Genomic DNA, 16,453 nt, shown 5'->3' on the forward strand with positions numbered 1-16,453 from the left:
ATCTTTCTGGATACAACAGAACGGATTTCTTCAAAAGCATGGCTCTACTTTCTAATCAGGTTTTCTTAAGAATGAATGAGCAAACCAATTCAAAAACATTCAATACCCAAAACAAAGATTTGTGTCACAATACCAGCTAAACGGTATTTCTTATTCCTACAGGTAGCCATAATTATCAAATTGTGTTAAAGTTACACAAAATCTGCATTTTACATGGAAACTTAAAACAGACAGTGCTGCAATGCATTTATAACACACCCTATGCAAGGTGTGTGAATTATCACTATTTTCTTAGTTTCTTTTCATTTCTGGATTTGGGGGTTTGTTTTCTGGCCCCTCGTTCAAACTTGCGGGAAGCCTGTGAGCGAGTCTTTACAAGGCAGGCACTTCTGGTTTTTACAACCTGCTTGCTGTTCCGTTGCTCTTGTTTGCGCCCACGCCTAGGGTGTGTTATAATCTTTTTAAAGTCCTTACGGATGGAATCATACCTATTCTCAGGATCGTCGTCATCATCTTCCTCCTCTTCCATTGGTACAGTCTGCGATTTATTGTCTCCTTCGTCTCCTTGGGAAGGGGGGGGGGTAAAGGGAATATATTTGGCACAAGCAGAATAAACTTTTGTCACATCAAATGCTATATCGCCAATCACCTGAATAGTGATCATCGTTTCTTACAATTACTAAATGCAACTCATCCTTTTCTAAGGACTGCTATATAAAATTAAGAGCAGAATAATAAAAGTAATAATAAACAGAGAAAAAGAAAACTAATACCATTTTTGTAACATTATCCTTTGTAATGATCACTGCAGTTTACATGCACACAAAAATAGCTGCCAATTGTAGATTAACCAGATTCACTGTATGTAATATACTGGTACTCTACAGATTTGGGTCAATTCGCACTCATCCAGAAGAACCAGCCCCTCCAATTACAAGGCACAGCGGTGCAAGAAACAGGAAGAACATAAAGAGGGAGGCATTCTTTCTGAGGGTCCACCATTCTCAGCTTAGCTCCCTGCAGACTTAGCGGTGGGAGGAAGGAAAAGAAACAGTTAAAAGGGTAGGCAAGACCTCCCACTCTCTTACTCTTATAGGTGTGTCTTCTCTTTCTGCCCACCTCATCCCAATGTTTTCATTCTGATCTCCCCATTCACAATCTTTTAAACTAAAATTCATATGCTCTAGGAATAGCAAATATTATTTAAATGTCTATGGTAACTCCAAGTGAATTCAGTGCCCCATGCCAATAGAAACTGAGCTATAACAAGCTACTGAGAAGCAAGGAGGAAGTATCAGCATAGTGCCACCCCTCTCTCGAAAGAAAATAACCAAATGAAGATGAAGCATGCTCAGTCATCACCATGCACTACAGAATGTTGTCAGTTTGTGAAGAGGAGGGTGAAAGGAAAGCAATTTGTCCTGCTTCTACTGGCTACAGCCCTGTGAGGGGCTGAGAGGAGCTGTAAGTCACCCATTTGAGAGGAAAGGGTGCTTGGCCAGAGCTGTGATTGGGAACGCTTGTTATGGAGTGAAGCGATATTGCAACTTTCTGTGCATGGCTATTCTGTGCCTAAGGTGGAATTAGTTAGTACCCTGAATACTTCCCTCTTCCCTCTTCAAGAAACTGTCAACATACAATGCAAATAGCTGTTCCAATAATGACAAAATGAACTTTCAGTTTTAGAAAAGGGACGGTGCACCATCATCAGAAGCTGCACTGCAGTTAATTAGGACACATTATCCTTCAACATTTAAATCTAACAGTGCTCCTCTCTTCAAGTATTTCAGTTACATAAGGAACTATTATCATCATCATCATCAACTGACCCCCCGGGGGTCTCAGGGTGATTCACAGAATAAAATCAAGATATAAAATCACAAAATACCTAATAAATCCAGGAGTACCCCCAAGCTATGAACCTGCTCCTTCAGAGGAAGTGTAACCCCATCAAGAGCAGGCAACCTCCCACCCATCCGGTCTAGGGAACCACCCACTAACAGTGCCTCAGTCTTATCTGGATTGAGCTTCAGTCTGTTGGCTCTCATCCAGTACATTACCGAGGCAAGGCACTGGTCCAGCACTTCCACTGCCTCACCTGCAGATGTAAAGGGGAAATAGAGCTGAGTGTCATCAGCATTCTGCTGACAACGTACTCCAAACCTCCAGATAACCCCAACCAGTGGTTTCATGTAGATGTTAAACAACATGGGGGATAGGACTGAGCCCTAAGGAACTCCACATTGAATGTTCCAAGGGGCTGAAAAGTAACACCCTCTGGGAGCGACTATTCAAGTAGGACTGGAACCACCGCAAAGCGGTGTTACCCACCCCCTTGTTCGGTGAGTTGCTCCAGAAGGATACCATGGTTGATGGTATCGAAAAGGGGCCTGTTTCCCTTGTCTCTCTCTAGACAGAGGTCATCATACAGGGCAACCAAGGCAGTTTCTGTGCCAAAACCAGGCCTAAACCCCACTTGAAATGGATCCAGAAAATCAGTTTCTTCCAAAAGCACCTGGATCTGCTCTGTGACTACTCGCTCCAGGACCTTGCCCAGAAAAGGGAGATTAGCAACTGGCCGGTAGTTAGTTAGGTTTTCCGAATCCAGGGAAGGTTTCTTAATGAGTGGTTTTGCCACTGCCTCCTCCAAACAGGCAGGGACCACCCCTTCTTGTAAAGAGGCACTGATCACCTCCCTGGCCCAGGCAGCTGTCCCCTCCCTGCTGAATTTTATCAGCCAAGAGGGGCAAGGGTCTAGAGCGCAAGTGGTTGCCCTGACTGATCCAAGCACCTTGTCCAATCCTCGAGCCTTACTGAGACTCATCCAACACAAAAGAACTAGACCAGGCATAGGCAAACTTGGCCCTCCAGATGTTTTGGGACTACAACTCCCATCATCCCTGACCACTGGTCCTGTTAGCTAGGGATGATGGGAGTTGTAGTCCCCAAACATCTAGAGGGCCGAGCTTGCCTATGCCTGGACTAGACAGTGCTCGGAAAACCCCATGAGATCCATCTGCTACAACAACAGTCAAGTTCTTGGTGGATACAAGCAATTTTATCCTCAAAATGCTTTGCAAACAAATCACAGCAAGCTACAGTTGGTTCTATCACCTCCTTTGGGCCAGCCTGTAAAGGGCCCCGTACAACCCAAAAAAGCTCTGCCGGATGACATGATGAGGATGCAATGGAGGCAGCAAAGGATGTCTTCTTCGCTGTCTTCACTGCCTCTAGGTAGACTTGATAATGAGCCCTTATCAGTGTTCGGTTGCATTCATTCAGATCTTTCCTCCACTTGCATTCAAGCTGTCTCCCAGCTTTTTTCCTCGCTCTAAGCTCTGGTGTATACCAGGGGGCCAATCCTCCTAAAGGCTGATCAAACTCTAAACAAACCACACTGGGCTATACCACATCTGCTTTCTAGCTCTAATAAATTCAATCACGCAGGAATCAATTACCCAGAAACTACCAGGAATGTTTATAAATCTGAACAGCATCAGGTCGGAGCGAAACAATATAAACTTAAAGCCTTTGCAGATGACCTAGTTTTGACTTTGCAGAAGCCAGAATCTAGTACAAAAAGAGTATTGCAACTGATACAAGACTTTGGTCGGGTGGCGGGATTTAAACTAAATAAACAGAAAACTAAGGTGTTGGGAAAAAAATTGACAGATACAGAGTCAGAACGGTTTCAGAGAGAAACAGAACTAACTGTGGTTAAAAAAGTAAAGTACCTAGGGGTAAATATAACAGCAAAAAATCTGAGTCTATTTAAGGATAACTATGAAAATGTTGGTCTGAAATTAAGAGAGACTTGGACAGTTGGACAAAATTGAAGCTTTCTCTGTTAGGCCGAATTGCTGCTATTAAGATGAATGTATTGCCAAAAATGTTGTTTTTGTTTCAAACATTACAGATTGTGGACAAGACGGAGTGCTTCCGGAAGTGGCAGAAAGATATTTCTAAATTTGTCTGGCAGGGCAAAAAGCCCAGAATTAAGTTTAAGATATTAACTGACGCGAAAGAAAGAGGGGGCTTTGCCCTGCCAGACTTAAAGTTGTATTATGAAGCCGCAGCTTTCTGCTGGCTAAAAGACTGGCTACTTCTCGAAGACACTGACGTACTGGATTTGGAAGGTTTCAACAATGCTTTTGGTTGGCATGCATACTTATGGTACGACAAGGTTAAGATCAATAAGGCCTTTAAGAACCATATTGTTAGGAAAGCAGTATTTAATGCCTGGACAAAATACAAAGACTTATTGGAAAACAAGACTCCGAGGTGGCTTTCGCCTCTGGAAGCTAAGGCCCAAAAAAGACCCAATATGGAGGCCAAATGGCCAAAATATTGGGAAATATTAGAAAAAGATGGAGACAATTGGAAATTGCAGAGTTTGGAGAAAATGAAGGATAAAGTGCGAGACTGGTTACATTACGCTCAGATTAAAGAAGTCTTTAAAAATGACAAAAAGTTAGGGTTCCAGGTGGAGAAAGTTAGAAACAGAATTGTTAGAACCAAAGACTAAGGTACTATCTAGAATGTATAACTTGCTGTTAAAATGGAATACACAAGACGAAATGGTTAAATCGGCTATGATAAAGTGGGCACAGGACATTGGGCATAACATTATGTTTGAGGACTGGGAAAGGTTGTGGACCATTGGGCTGAACTTCACCGCATGTAATGCTCTGAAGGAAAATGTAATGAAAATGATATATAGATGGTACATGACCCCAGTTAAACTTGCCAAAATATACCATTCGTCTGATAATAAATGTTGGAAATGTAAAAAAAAATGAAGGAACATTCTTTCACCTCTGGTGGACATGACCTAAGGTGAAGGCCTTCTGGGAAATGATATATAATGAGCTGAAAAAGGTATTTAAGTATACCTTCACTAAGAAACCAGAGGCCTTCCTTCTGGGTATTGTCGGCCAGAAGGTGCTAAAGAAGGACCGAACATTTTTTATGTATGCAACAACGGCAGCAAGGATACTCATCGCTAAAAACTGGAAAACTCAAGATCTACCCACACTGGAAGAGTGGCAGATACAGCTGATGGACTATATGCAACTGGCCGAGATGACTGGCAGAATCCGAGACCTGGGAGAAGAGAGGATTGAGGAAGACTGGAAGAAATTTAAGATGTATTTACAAAAACATTGTAATTTGGTTGAATGTTAAAAAGGATGCTAGATTATAAAAAATTGGCCACCACTAAATCAGATTTGAATTTGATGATAAGTGAGATTAAAGAAAACATAAATTTTTTGGAGAATTGCTAGATTATATTTAAATGAGTGGATATAAGATCGTAAACAAGTTGATAATTTGCTTGGAAAAACCTTTTAACGATGTAAATGGGAGCGGGAGATGTGAGGGAGTCCAAAGAAGTGATGAAATCACGTTATGATATAAGTAAGGTTGTTTATTATTTGTGCATTTGTATTCAAAAACTTTAATAAATATTTATATATATAAAAAAAATCTGAACAGCATCATATATGTGCCCATCTTTCATACTACAGCAAAATTCAGCTTAACTGTGACTATCTTCTTGAGTATTTGAAAATTATAAACTGTGGACAACAGGATGGTATGAGAAAACTTTAGTTTACTCAGTTTTAGAGAGAATAAAGGGAGGGCGGATCCAAAGGGGATACTCATGGTATATCCAATCAATGAACTGGTGAACATTCAGATCTCAGCTATCACAGTTCTTTACGCTCCTCTGTGAGACCTTCTGAGGTGACATTCAATATAGTAAATGCAACTGGACTCACAGCACAACTAGACACAAGCCTAGTCAGAAGTCAGTCCCATTTTCTTCCATGCAGTTTATTCCTAAATGTGTACAGGATTGAAACCTTGGTATTCACCTTATCCCAGAGACAGGAAACCTGTAGTTTCCAGTGTTGTTGTACTCTAGCTCCTATCTGCACCATGTAGTATGGCCAATGGCCAGGAATGATGTGATCTGGAGATAACAATAAGGCAAGAGCCACAGGTTCCCCATCTGTAACCTACTTGGTCCTGGTTCCTACTGTATATACTTAAAACTGATGGACTGAATTTCACAACTGAAGTTATAATGGAAGTGCATGTTGAATTATTATTGTTACACCATGAACCTAGGGATGCAATTCTAGGTGACTTTAGCAGTAAGACAAATTCACAACTCCATAGGTCAAGTACTTCTTTACATTGCACATAATTAACCTTTGGAATTCACCTCCACAAGATGTCTGGATATCTCTACTTTAGAAGATCACAGGAGAGAATTAGACAAATTCATGGAGGAGAAGGCTACCAATGGATATCAGTTTCTGGGGAACAGCAGGAGAGGGCTCTTACGCATGTCCTGTTTGTCAGCTCCCCAGGACTTGGGCACTATAGGAAACAGGACAGTGCTATAGCAATCAATTTGAGTGCTATAGAAATCATCAACATTTCAGCATTTTTTGAACATCATTAAAAAACCAAAATGGGGTTTTGATACATGATTAAGTATCAACTAAAAAAATGGAAATTCACATCTTAAATTGCAAAACCCATACACACACCATACTAGTAAGGATTTCCAACTACATTCAAACTTTAAGGAACTTGTTTTGTTTTATCAGAGAAATGCTAGAATTTCTAAATTATGCTAAAAGGCTGAAAACACTTTTTTGTATTAATAACAAAAAAATTAGATTTAAAACTTTTGCACACCTGAAGACTGACAAAATCCAATTGTTGCTGGTGCCAATAAACTTTCTGTCACGGGCTTAATTTTCTGTTCATCACTGCTTGCCTCGCCTGCTGAATTCAGGTCCTCGTTTTCAGCTTCATTGGATGATGATGGTGACGTGGTAGAGGAATTGAGGGTTTCATTCTTTGCCTTTTTAACATTAATATTCCCTCTCTCTTTACGATTACTCTTGGAACTTCCCTTTGTGACTGCCCCTCTTTTTTTTCCCGTTTTCTCCTCATACAAGTCTTCCTCAGAAGAGGAAAGCAAGTCACCTCTAACTTGTTTGGAATTTCTTCTTTTGGGGCTTACTTTTTTCTTTTCTTTAGCATTGTTTCTTTTTACATTTAAATTATCTTCTGAAGTATCACAGACCTGTTCATTTTTGGGAGACTTTGCAGTGTCTGAAGCATTACCCTGCAACTTCTTAGAAACCCTTTCTCTTGAGTTCTTTTTATTTTCAGCAGTACTTTGTTTCTTGCCTTTACTTCCAGAAGAACAACTCTCTTTTTCAGGAGAAAACTTCTCCATTTCAGAAGAGGAATCACCTTGTCCCCTTGTAGAAATTTTTCTCCGATTTCCACTTTCCTTTCCTTCTGTGCCCTTTTTAGCTTTATTTCTAGCATCATCTGATGATTCACCAGTTTGTTCCGGCTTTAGTGACAGTCCTATATCATCAGAAGAAACATCACGTCCTTCCTTTGCCAGTGGTTCGCTTATCTTGCCTGAAATGCTACTCTCTTTTTCTGGAGACATATTCTGTTTACCTTTGGAGGCTCTCCCTTTGAAATCCCTTGTTCGTCTCCCCTTAAAACCTAGCTCTTTACAAGGTGCATCTTCCAAAGAATTGTCTAGCTTTTCTTTTCCTGGAGCAGAGACTTCAACATCATCAATTTCATTGCACACTTCACCCTTCTGCTTGGAATTTCTTTTTCCTTCTTTAATTTGTTCCTCTTCTGAAGAATCATTATCTTTCTTTGGTTCTTTTTTTGCAGATTTTCTTGCAGACTCTGTTTTACTAAAATTCTCTCTCTCCAACTCAGAATCATTATTGGAAGAATCTGAACAGTTCTGGCGTTGTTTTTTCGCAGCTGCAATCAAATCCTGCTTTGCTTTTTCCTCTTTAGCATCGGAATCTGATCCAGAACTGGAACTTTTTCTTTTACGCTTTCCATTGTCCATCTTCACTGGCCGCCTCTTTAAAGCATTTAACACATCCTTGGGTGTTTCACTGTTGCTGTCAGTATCTGAAGTACTGTGGCTGCTTGTGGTTGCTGCTTGCAGGACTGCAGGCACCTCATCAGAATCAGAGCTTTGGTCCATTGTGTCTGGTTTGTTTGTCTCAGAAAATGTGTTAGACTGAGGACTGTGAACTGTAGTAACAGGAGAGTCTGGTTTATCTTTTTTCCTTTTAGATGGTGTGGATTTTCTCCTTTGTTTTTCACTGTATGCATCATTGCTGTCCTCTTCTGAATTACATAGTAAGGTGTTTATGTCTGTTGGGCGTCTCAGAGGTGTAGTTTTAACACGTGGAGACCTTCTGAGATCATGATCTTCTACCAAAGGAGTAATTTTACTTTCAGGTGGACATTCAGTGCCATGATTTTCTTTCCCGTCTTCGAGCTCATCTCCCTTTTCTGGCTTTCCATCTGGATCTTCAGCTTTTACAGAAGAACTAGAGAGGGAAACTGGAGTCAGTTTCACAACCAATGTTTTTGTTACTTTTGTTGTTGGTATCAATTTCATTCCTTTCCTGCTGTCTTTAGATCTTATATCTGCATTTACTGCCCCTTGCTCTGTTGCTCTACTTCCACTGCCCTGTTCACCGGCAGCTTTTTGTGCTTCCATACAAGATTCAAAAATATCTTCAGGAACTGATGAGGGAATTGATACAATATCCATATCTGTTGCCTCAGCTCTATTGGGTTCATACTGAAGATCAATTTTCACAGCTTTTTTATCTTTGCAGTTGGGTTTTTTGTTTCCTGATTGATCAATTATTGGTACATTTGGATCTGTATGTTCACTGACTTCTAATCCAACTTTATGCTCTTTTATTTCTTTCCCTTCCGTTTTCTTCTCTTCACTGGTATCCAAATTAATTGCAGTTTCACTATCCTTGGTGTTTTTTTGCTTGGTTTTAGAATCTAGAGACCGAATCTCAAAATTCAGATCTTCGTCCAATGCCATATGAGCCTTTTTTATGTCACTCAACACAGATTTAAAAGCCTTCAGCTGACGTAATTGCACCGTCGGGTTTATTTCAGAATTTTCAATTGTCTGCTTCAAAAAATTAACAAAACTAGCATTCATATTTGTTGTCGTTTCAACTAGTTTTTTAGTTTTTTTAAGCAGGACTTTTGGCACCATCAGTGCTTTGTAGGAATAGGTGAGAGCACCAGAATGTGGATGGTTTTGTTTTTTTTCTTCTCCATTACAACTTGAACTATTTTTCTTCGGAGAATATTTAAGTGTATTATCATATATTTTACCTTTGTCATTGTCAACTCTGATTCTCTTTTTATTTTGCTGTAATAATTGTTCTAAATTTTCAAACACACTATCACAGGCAGTAACCAAGTCCAGCAAAGGTTCTGGTTGGCAGATATAGCAATGCCATTGACTGTTTTCATCCAGTATGGTTGATAGTTCTTTTCGTCCTAAGTTTCGTAATATACATTTTTTGCAGAAGGCGTTATGGCAAAAGTCACAGCAAATTAAGTTTCCACCTTCAGCACACCATCTGAAATTAATAAAGTTTGAATATATTTTTTAAAAAATATGTTGGCATAAATTAGGAAAACTCTGTTACATAAGTATCTAAAGTCAGTTATTGATCATCAAAAATATTTCTCAGAAGTGCAAATAGCTATGCTGGTACCAGAGAAAACAAGAGAAATTTAGTGCTATTTTCACAAATACTGCTTTCAGTCTAGGTGCCATCCAGTTGCCTTAGATTATAACTCCCATTCACCCAAGACAGCACAATCACTGGCTGGGGCTGATGGGAGTTCTAGTCCAAAACACACAGAGGGGAGGTACTTGGTTGGGAAAAGCTGACTTAACCAATTGGCTGGAATATACTTGTACTAGCAAGAAAAAAATGATATACAAAATGTTATATCATAACCACAGAAATGTTTTAATCAACTTTATACAATGCTATATACGATGTTACTTTAACATAACATTCATAATTTAGGTCAGAAGCCAAAAAAGCACTTGAGACTTGGGCTTTTGACATTTTTCTTTCAACAAAGAAGCCCCAGTATAACTACTCTGATATTTCATTCAGTTTCAAAACAGCTTGCCATGAGTTATGAGGGCAAAGTGCTGTTGAAGAAACTAAAGTCCAGAAATCACTTGCAGCGCAAGTAACAAGCTGCATGGTTCTTTATATCTGGACTATAAATACTGACAAGCACTTCAAGAAATGTACTCGCTAATACTGATCAATGTAGGCTCAAATATGCCCCTGTTCACTCTATAAAATTTTAGGATATTGAGGAATCTTTATACACCTACCTACACTGTTCATCAATTCCATCTGCATCACGGCTGATGTCATCACTCATATAATATTTGAAGCAAGTCTATGAAGAAAATAAATTTCTTCTTTCAGAAACCTTAACAATTTTGCAGACTATGTAATAATATACACTAAACATTATTATTGACCTCATACTGCTGTTAAAGTGAATAAACTTTGCACAATAGAAAGAAACTTCTTCATACTCAAGGCACTGCCAGGAAAAACTTATTCTTGATGTGCAGATTAAGGATACTGATTACTGTATTCCATGTAACTGTACTGGGGGGGGGGTGTTATTCTGTCATTTGCCTTTTTTAAGGACCAAGCCTGAATGTTCTGAAATATTGGCTGATTTTTCCCCCTAGGGCTACATTTAATTGCTCTCCTTCTCCTCAACTGGATGGCTGGGTTTTACAAAGAGCTCCACCACTACAGGGAAGGAGCAATGTAAACATTAATACATGTCCTTTTTGTAGAGAGGTGCAAAATAGATTTACTTTCATCCTACTAAAACACCAAGGAATAACTTTTGAATGGCATCTGGGCAACTTACTGGCTGACATGAACAAAATAATAATAGAAACACTTGCTAAATTTCTCTTTTCTGCTTCAAAGTTCTATAAAGATATTAATTTTATTGTATCTTGGTTTGCTTTTATACTTAGTTTATATAACATGTATTTTAACTCTTTGTATGTTACAAATTGTATGATTTTAGTGTTTTCATTTGTCTGTAAAAGTATTATAAAATTTGTTCCTGCTTACCCATGGAGCGCCAAAGCATGGTTTATTGTTAAATGAATGCAAAAATAGCCTTCCCCCCCCATAATTAAGCCATCTCTCTAAAGTACTATAGAACATGGAAAAGTAGAGGGCTGGCTTTTCAGCGGGGCTATCAAAATATCTAACACTTCATTTATACCCTGCCTTCTGATTTTAAAAATATCTGAAGTGACTAAAAATGAAATCCACAATAGAACAATGTGACAATGGATTGGGGAGTGGGACACAGAGACAGGACCTGCATATCACAAGTATCTGGTGGAAGCAAGAAATGAGACATATATATATATGTCCTATGCACAGAGATGCATTCCTTTTTTCTTTCACTAATGCATCCAGATTGTGTCCAGATGTCACGCTAAAACATAGTTTAGCATGACAAGAATGAGCCATAGCAAGCCCCTGACATAACCACAAGGGGGAATTCAGAACCGCTCACTTCTGGTTAAGCAAAAACCTTGCTAGGTCATCTGGATCCTAAACTGTGGTTACTGTTACAAGTAATTTGAATCAAACCATAGGTGATGAAACTGGCTTTTACAAAACATTTACAAAGTTTGTCAAACCATATAACATAGCAGACTGAGATTAAGCAAAATGTTAAGCTTCTGAATACCTCCTTGCAGTGAAGTGGGAGGGGCAGGCGCACATGTCCAAGGCTCATTGCAGTTCATCCTCATCATACTAACCAATGCATCTTCCCCAGAGAAATCTGCCTCAGTGAAGGCTAGGATACCAATATTTTGAATGGGAAAGATACATAAGCTGCCCTCCTTGGACCCAGTGTCACCAAGTGCAGTAACTTAAAACTTATCACTGAAATAAAAGACTGTCGTTCCCTTATGTGAGAGAAAGTAAATGGATGTATCTATCTACATACACTGTGGGAATGGAACCACCTGTCATCTGCCTCAATGAACCCTGTCTCTTGTGGGTAGCAGGTTTTGTTCTAAGCCAGAATGAAAAAATTGAATTCTATATACACATAAGAGGGTATACACACGCATCCAACATTTACATACCTTACATATAAGTACTTTTAATGTGGGATGTCTATAGATTGAATCCTTTTGAAAATGATTCACCTGCTGACCACAAGCTGTACAGCTCACAATACCATGTAGCCCTTCCTCTACAAAAAAAAAGTCAGAAGGACCATATCAATTTTTCTTCTACAAAAACCTCCTTTTTCCAACATAACAGCTTGCATGTCATTGTTAGAAGGACTCTGAGTGTCACTACTTCTGCAATATCACCAATTGCAGAGGTATCTTTAAAAGGCTAAAGAAAACTGTTGTAACCAGTTAAGAATTATTTTCTCCCCCCTGAAGCATTGGATTCACACATAAATATTAAATTAGCTTCTTATGGAATGGCGCAACCTAAATAATCAGTAAAAAATCTTAAAGATTGACTTCACAGATTGCAATCCTGCATTCAGTTTTGCTAGAGATTTAACAACTGCATTGGGAATTTGATTGTTCAACAGGGTGCAGAATTGCAGTCTACGTTGTGAGCATAAAAATAATATTTAATTCACCCAAGAGCACAAATTTATGAAAGCTTTTAACATTATTCACATTTCAAATGAGGAAAGACTAAAGAAAACAGAGGGGGAAATGTTGTATTAAAATTATTTTTAAAAACTAAACAAAAACACCTAAAGAAAAATATTGCCCCCGAACAATTGCTGTAACCTGCTAAGCTGACTCCTTTCCATGCGACACACAATAACATACCCTTCATCCCACCTCCCATTTATCTTCTTTCTGCTTCACTATCTCCCTAATCATCCGACTGATATTAGGATTTTCTGTAATTCACAAAAGGGGCTCCTCTTTTCTGATTGCTGCTTTTCAAAAACTAATTTTAGTTATAATTCTTCTGCAATCCTATTATGATGGAATATTAATAACATATTACTATATTATTCTTAAAGATACTGAAAAATCTTTTAAGTATTGACTGCAGCTTTAAAATAACCCACTATGTTGCAATCATCAGTTTTGGCATCCAAAAATAAAGTTGCACATTACAGGAGGCAAATTATGCAAAGAACTCCTCATCTAAATGTGTCCCACACTATGTTCTTCTCTCACTATAATAATTTACTAATTATGAAATAAATTACTAATGTAATGCTGAGCTAATGCAAGAGCCCCCAAACCTGGTGGGGCTATCAATGGTCCCTTGATCTTTCTTCCCATCAACAACTCAGCCTTACTCCTTGCTCCCAAATTCCTTTAATGGCACAGCTGCCCTTGCACTTATGGTGAAACTCTTCTAGAATTCATTGATGCCTAGGAACACAAGAATTGCTGCACTAGGTCAGACCAAGGGTCCCATCTCATTATCAAGCAGTCTGTTTACTACAGTGGTCAATCCAGTGTCTCTAGAAAGCTCACAAGCATCAAGAGTGCAGAGGTAATTCAGACTTTTTAATAATGATAATAGAATGATTTAAATGCATCATTGAACTTAATTCAAGTGCATTTACCTCCACGCTTCTTTTGAGCTTCAGGTTTCGTTCTAGCAGTATTTCTGTTCCTAAATTCAGGTCCTTTAAAGTCATCTTTGTCTTCATTACGTACTGGCTCTGGCTGTACAACAATTGTACCTAAGATGACAATTTAAAAATTACACCAAATTATTAAATGCAGAATTGTAATATAAAAGTCTAGCAGGGTTTTCCTATACTCTTACTGAAAGGATGACCAACTCATCTAACACAAAAGGCATCAAAGTTATACAGTACATGTGGCTCATAGTGCTGGGCATACAAATATGGAGATTAACATACTATATACAAAGCCTAAAAGAGAAATTGCATTCATTCATGTTTCATATCTATCACACAGAACTTTAGCATAGTTCTGTCAAGACCATCAGAGGACCAGGAAAAAAATAGTTATGGGTTATATTAAGCCTCAGGCCACTAGCCGTCTGTCCCTACTCTTTTAAACAGGTGGCGATGCTTCTATTAGTCCTCATTCCTTTCACCCCATATCTTATGCTGAAAGTAGACTAAATTGCCATGTTCCCCTTACCCTCACTCCCATGAAACGCCCAGGAACATGAATAGCTGTCATTATATTAGACCATTTGAAATTAAGGTTGCAACTATTTGTCATACGTGCACTGCAGAAACCAATCACAGCAACTACAAGTGGTCTTCCCTCTCTCAAAATACATTCAGTAATACAAAGCATGGACTATGACCTTGCTAGGCTGTTTTACCGGCTGCCACTCGAGACAATGGGGAAAATCAAAACAGAATGGCATATGTTTTACCAGAGGATGTTAATGGTGGTGATACATGACTCTCTACTGAGGATAGAGACAGAAAGCAACAAGATGTCCTGGGAGGTGTGCTGTTTTTCAGATGCAAAGATTCACAAAGTTGCCAGGTCTTATAAAGTCCACTGACTACAGCCCCTTCCTTATGATTCATGCAAGTACAAACAATTCTGTCAGTCACAGCTTTCAATGTATAGCAAAGGACTCTGGCTGGGAAATTGAAGGGCCTTGGGGCAAAGGTGTTTTTTTCATCATTTCTTCCTGTTGAAGGTCATGGCCCAGGGAGAGGAAAATACTGAGGTAGACCACTGACTGTGCTGGTGGTTGTCATCAGGAAAGCTTAGGCATAGGCATCTTAAGACCATGTTCTCCATTTCCTTGAAGAAGGACTTCTGGCAAGAGAGGAGTTGCACCTCAAAGTAGTTGGAAATGTGTTGGCTGACAGTCTCAAAAACCTGACTAACAGAACTTTAAATTAAATCCTGAAGGGGAGGGAGACAATATTAGAGATGACTAGGGAACAAATGGTACTGGGGATAATAGCTTCATTGATGCATAGGAAACTGAGGCAGTGCTACAGAAACCTGCTAAAGGGTAGAAAACTACAAGAAGGAAGCAGGTGGAGGAATTAACTCATGGTTTAAGTTATCTCTATACCAATGCACAGAGTATGGGAAACAGGCAAGAAAAATTTGAGCTCCTTATGCAGGATGTCAAATATGACCTAATAGGCATTACTGAAACTTGGTGGGATGAGACTCATGACTGGAATGTAGAAACTGGGACTTCCGGGTTGGCGCCATCGCCGAATGGCGGACTCCCTCCGAGCTCCGGAGGGAGCCAGCTCGGCAGGGGCTGGGTCCTACCGCGCTGATGACGCGGGGACCCTCAAAAACCATGGGCACTGAAACCCATGGGCATGGTGACTCGGCAGGCACCGTTTGCGCCCCCCCAACTCGCGAAGGAGCTTTTTTAAAGGCTGAGGAGCGGGTGCCGGGGGGGGTGTGGTGCTATGAGTCCTCCGCTTCCCCTGCAGAGCGAAGCTGCATGCCATTCGGCGGAGAGCACTGACTTCTTCCATTGAAAATTTGGATCAAAAAGAACAACCCGTGAGTAATTGGAAACTGGACTTAAAAAGGGGGAAAAAATTTGAATTCGGAGCGAGTGGGGGAGGTGCAAAAAGGAAGTCAGTCTCCCCCCAGTTGTAGAGGAATTAAAGCAAAGGATTTGACAACTAAGATCGAGTGCTACCTTATTTTGATAAAGTTACTAATTTCACGATGGAAAACTATAAGATTGGGCTGGAGGAGAAAAGTAAAATGTGAGCTAAAAGGCAACCCCCCGCCCCCCGTGAACCGGGAGCGATCCGCGTGAGTGCCGGGAGAGGAGCAACAGAGGCTTTGACAGCTGTCAAAGTTGAAGAATAAAAAGAGAACTTTGTTACGAGGACTTTGCCGGTTATATTCGTTACAAATTGGATATTAACTGTTTAAAATAAGGAATAACAAGTTATTTTGACTGTTGGGTGTGATCTGGAAGGAAACTGAGTTACTATAATCCCTCTAGAGGGGATGTGGGACACTACAAGTATTGCTGGTATGGAATTTGAATAGGATTTTTATCTCCTGGGAAACTGCAGAAATGGAATACTATTTTGTCTACAGAGGTCTCTACACTAAAGGAGACAATGGATTGATCTATTGAAGAATGGAAGGGACTTGACGTAAAGTTTTGTTCCTGAATAACAAAGCCTCTGTAGAGGATTTAGAAGCTTTTGGAATTAGAACATTTTTGCAGGGGAGCAGGAAATGAAACTAGAGGAAAGTGAGGAGAGAGAATAACAAGAACAACATGAACAATAAGAATTGGATAAAGTTGGAAGTGGGAACATTTGGGACATCCAGATTTGAAAGGTCTAAAGAAACAAAATTGGAGTTTTTGCTCTTGAATACAGAGATTTGGATGGAAAAAATGGGCCTTTTTGAGATAGTTTTTCCAAGATTGGACGTTCAAAATTAAAGATGACCAAAAAGGCGGCAAAGACTTTTAAAAAGACGGCAAAGTGGACTTGTGAAGGATTTCGGCCTAGATGCGGGATCTCCAGGATG

At 39.6% G+C, this 16,453-nt stretch overlaps 1 protein-coding gene across 6 annotated transcripts in view; it reads right to left on the bottom strand.

The window, feature by feature from the left end:
* ATRX (ATRX chromatin remodeler) overlaps window positions 1–16,453 on the bottom strand; it is a 98,339-nt gene that overhangs the window by 55,403 nt on the left and 26,483 nt on the right. For 3 of the 6 annotated variants that reach the window (XM_081846873.1, XM_081846874.1, XM_081846872.1), the window contains exons 6-10: window positions 13,546–13,665; window positions 12,071–12,180; window positions 10,259–10,326; window positions 6,715–9,476; window positions 489–564 (exon numbers count right to left, since the gene is read on the bottom strand). In XM_081846873.1, coding sequence (XP_081702999.1) covers window positions 489–564; window positions 6,715–9,476; window positions 10,259–10,326; window positions 12,071–12,180; window positions 13,546–13,665 — 3,136 coding nt within the window. The remainder of the gene's footprint in view (window positions 1–488; window positions 565–6,714; window positions 9,477–10,258; window positions 10,327–12,070; window positions 12,181–13,545; window positions 13,666–16,453) is intronic. The other 3 variants (XM_081846877.1, XM_081846875.1, XM_081846876.1) reach the window with 2 other exon arrangements.

Source organism: Podarcis erhardii (assembly GCF_964252035.2).
Source record: "Podarcis erhardii genome assembly, chromosome: Z".
Classification (NCBI taxonomy): domain Eukaryota; kingdom Metazoa; phylum Chordata; class Lepidosauria; order Squamata; family Lacertidae; genus Podarcis; species Podarcis erhardii.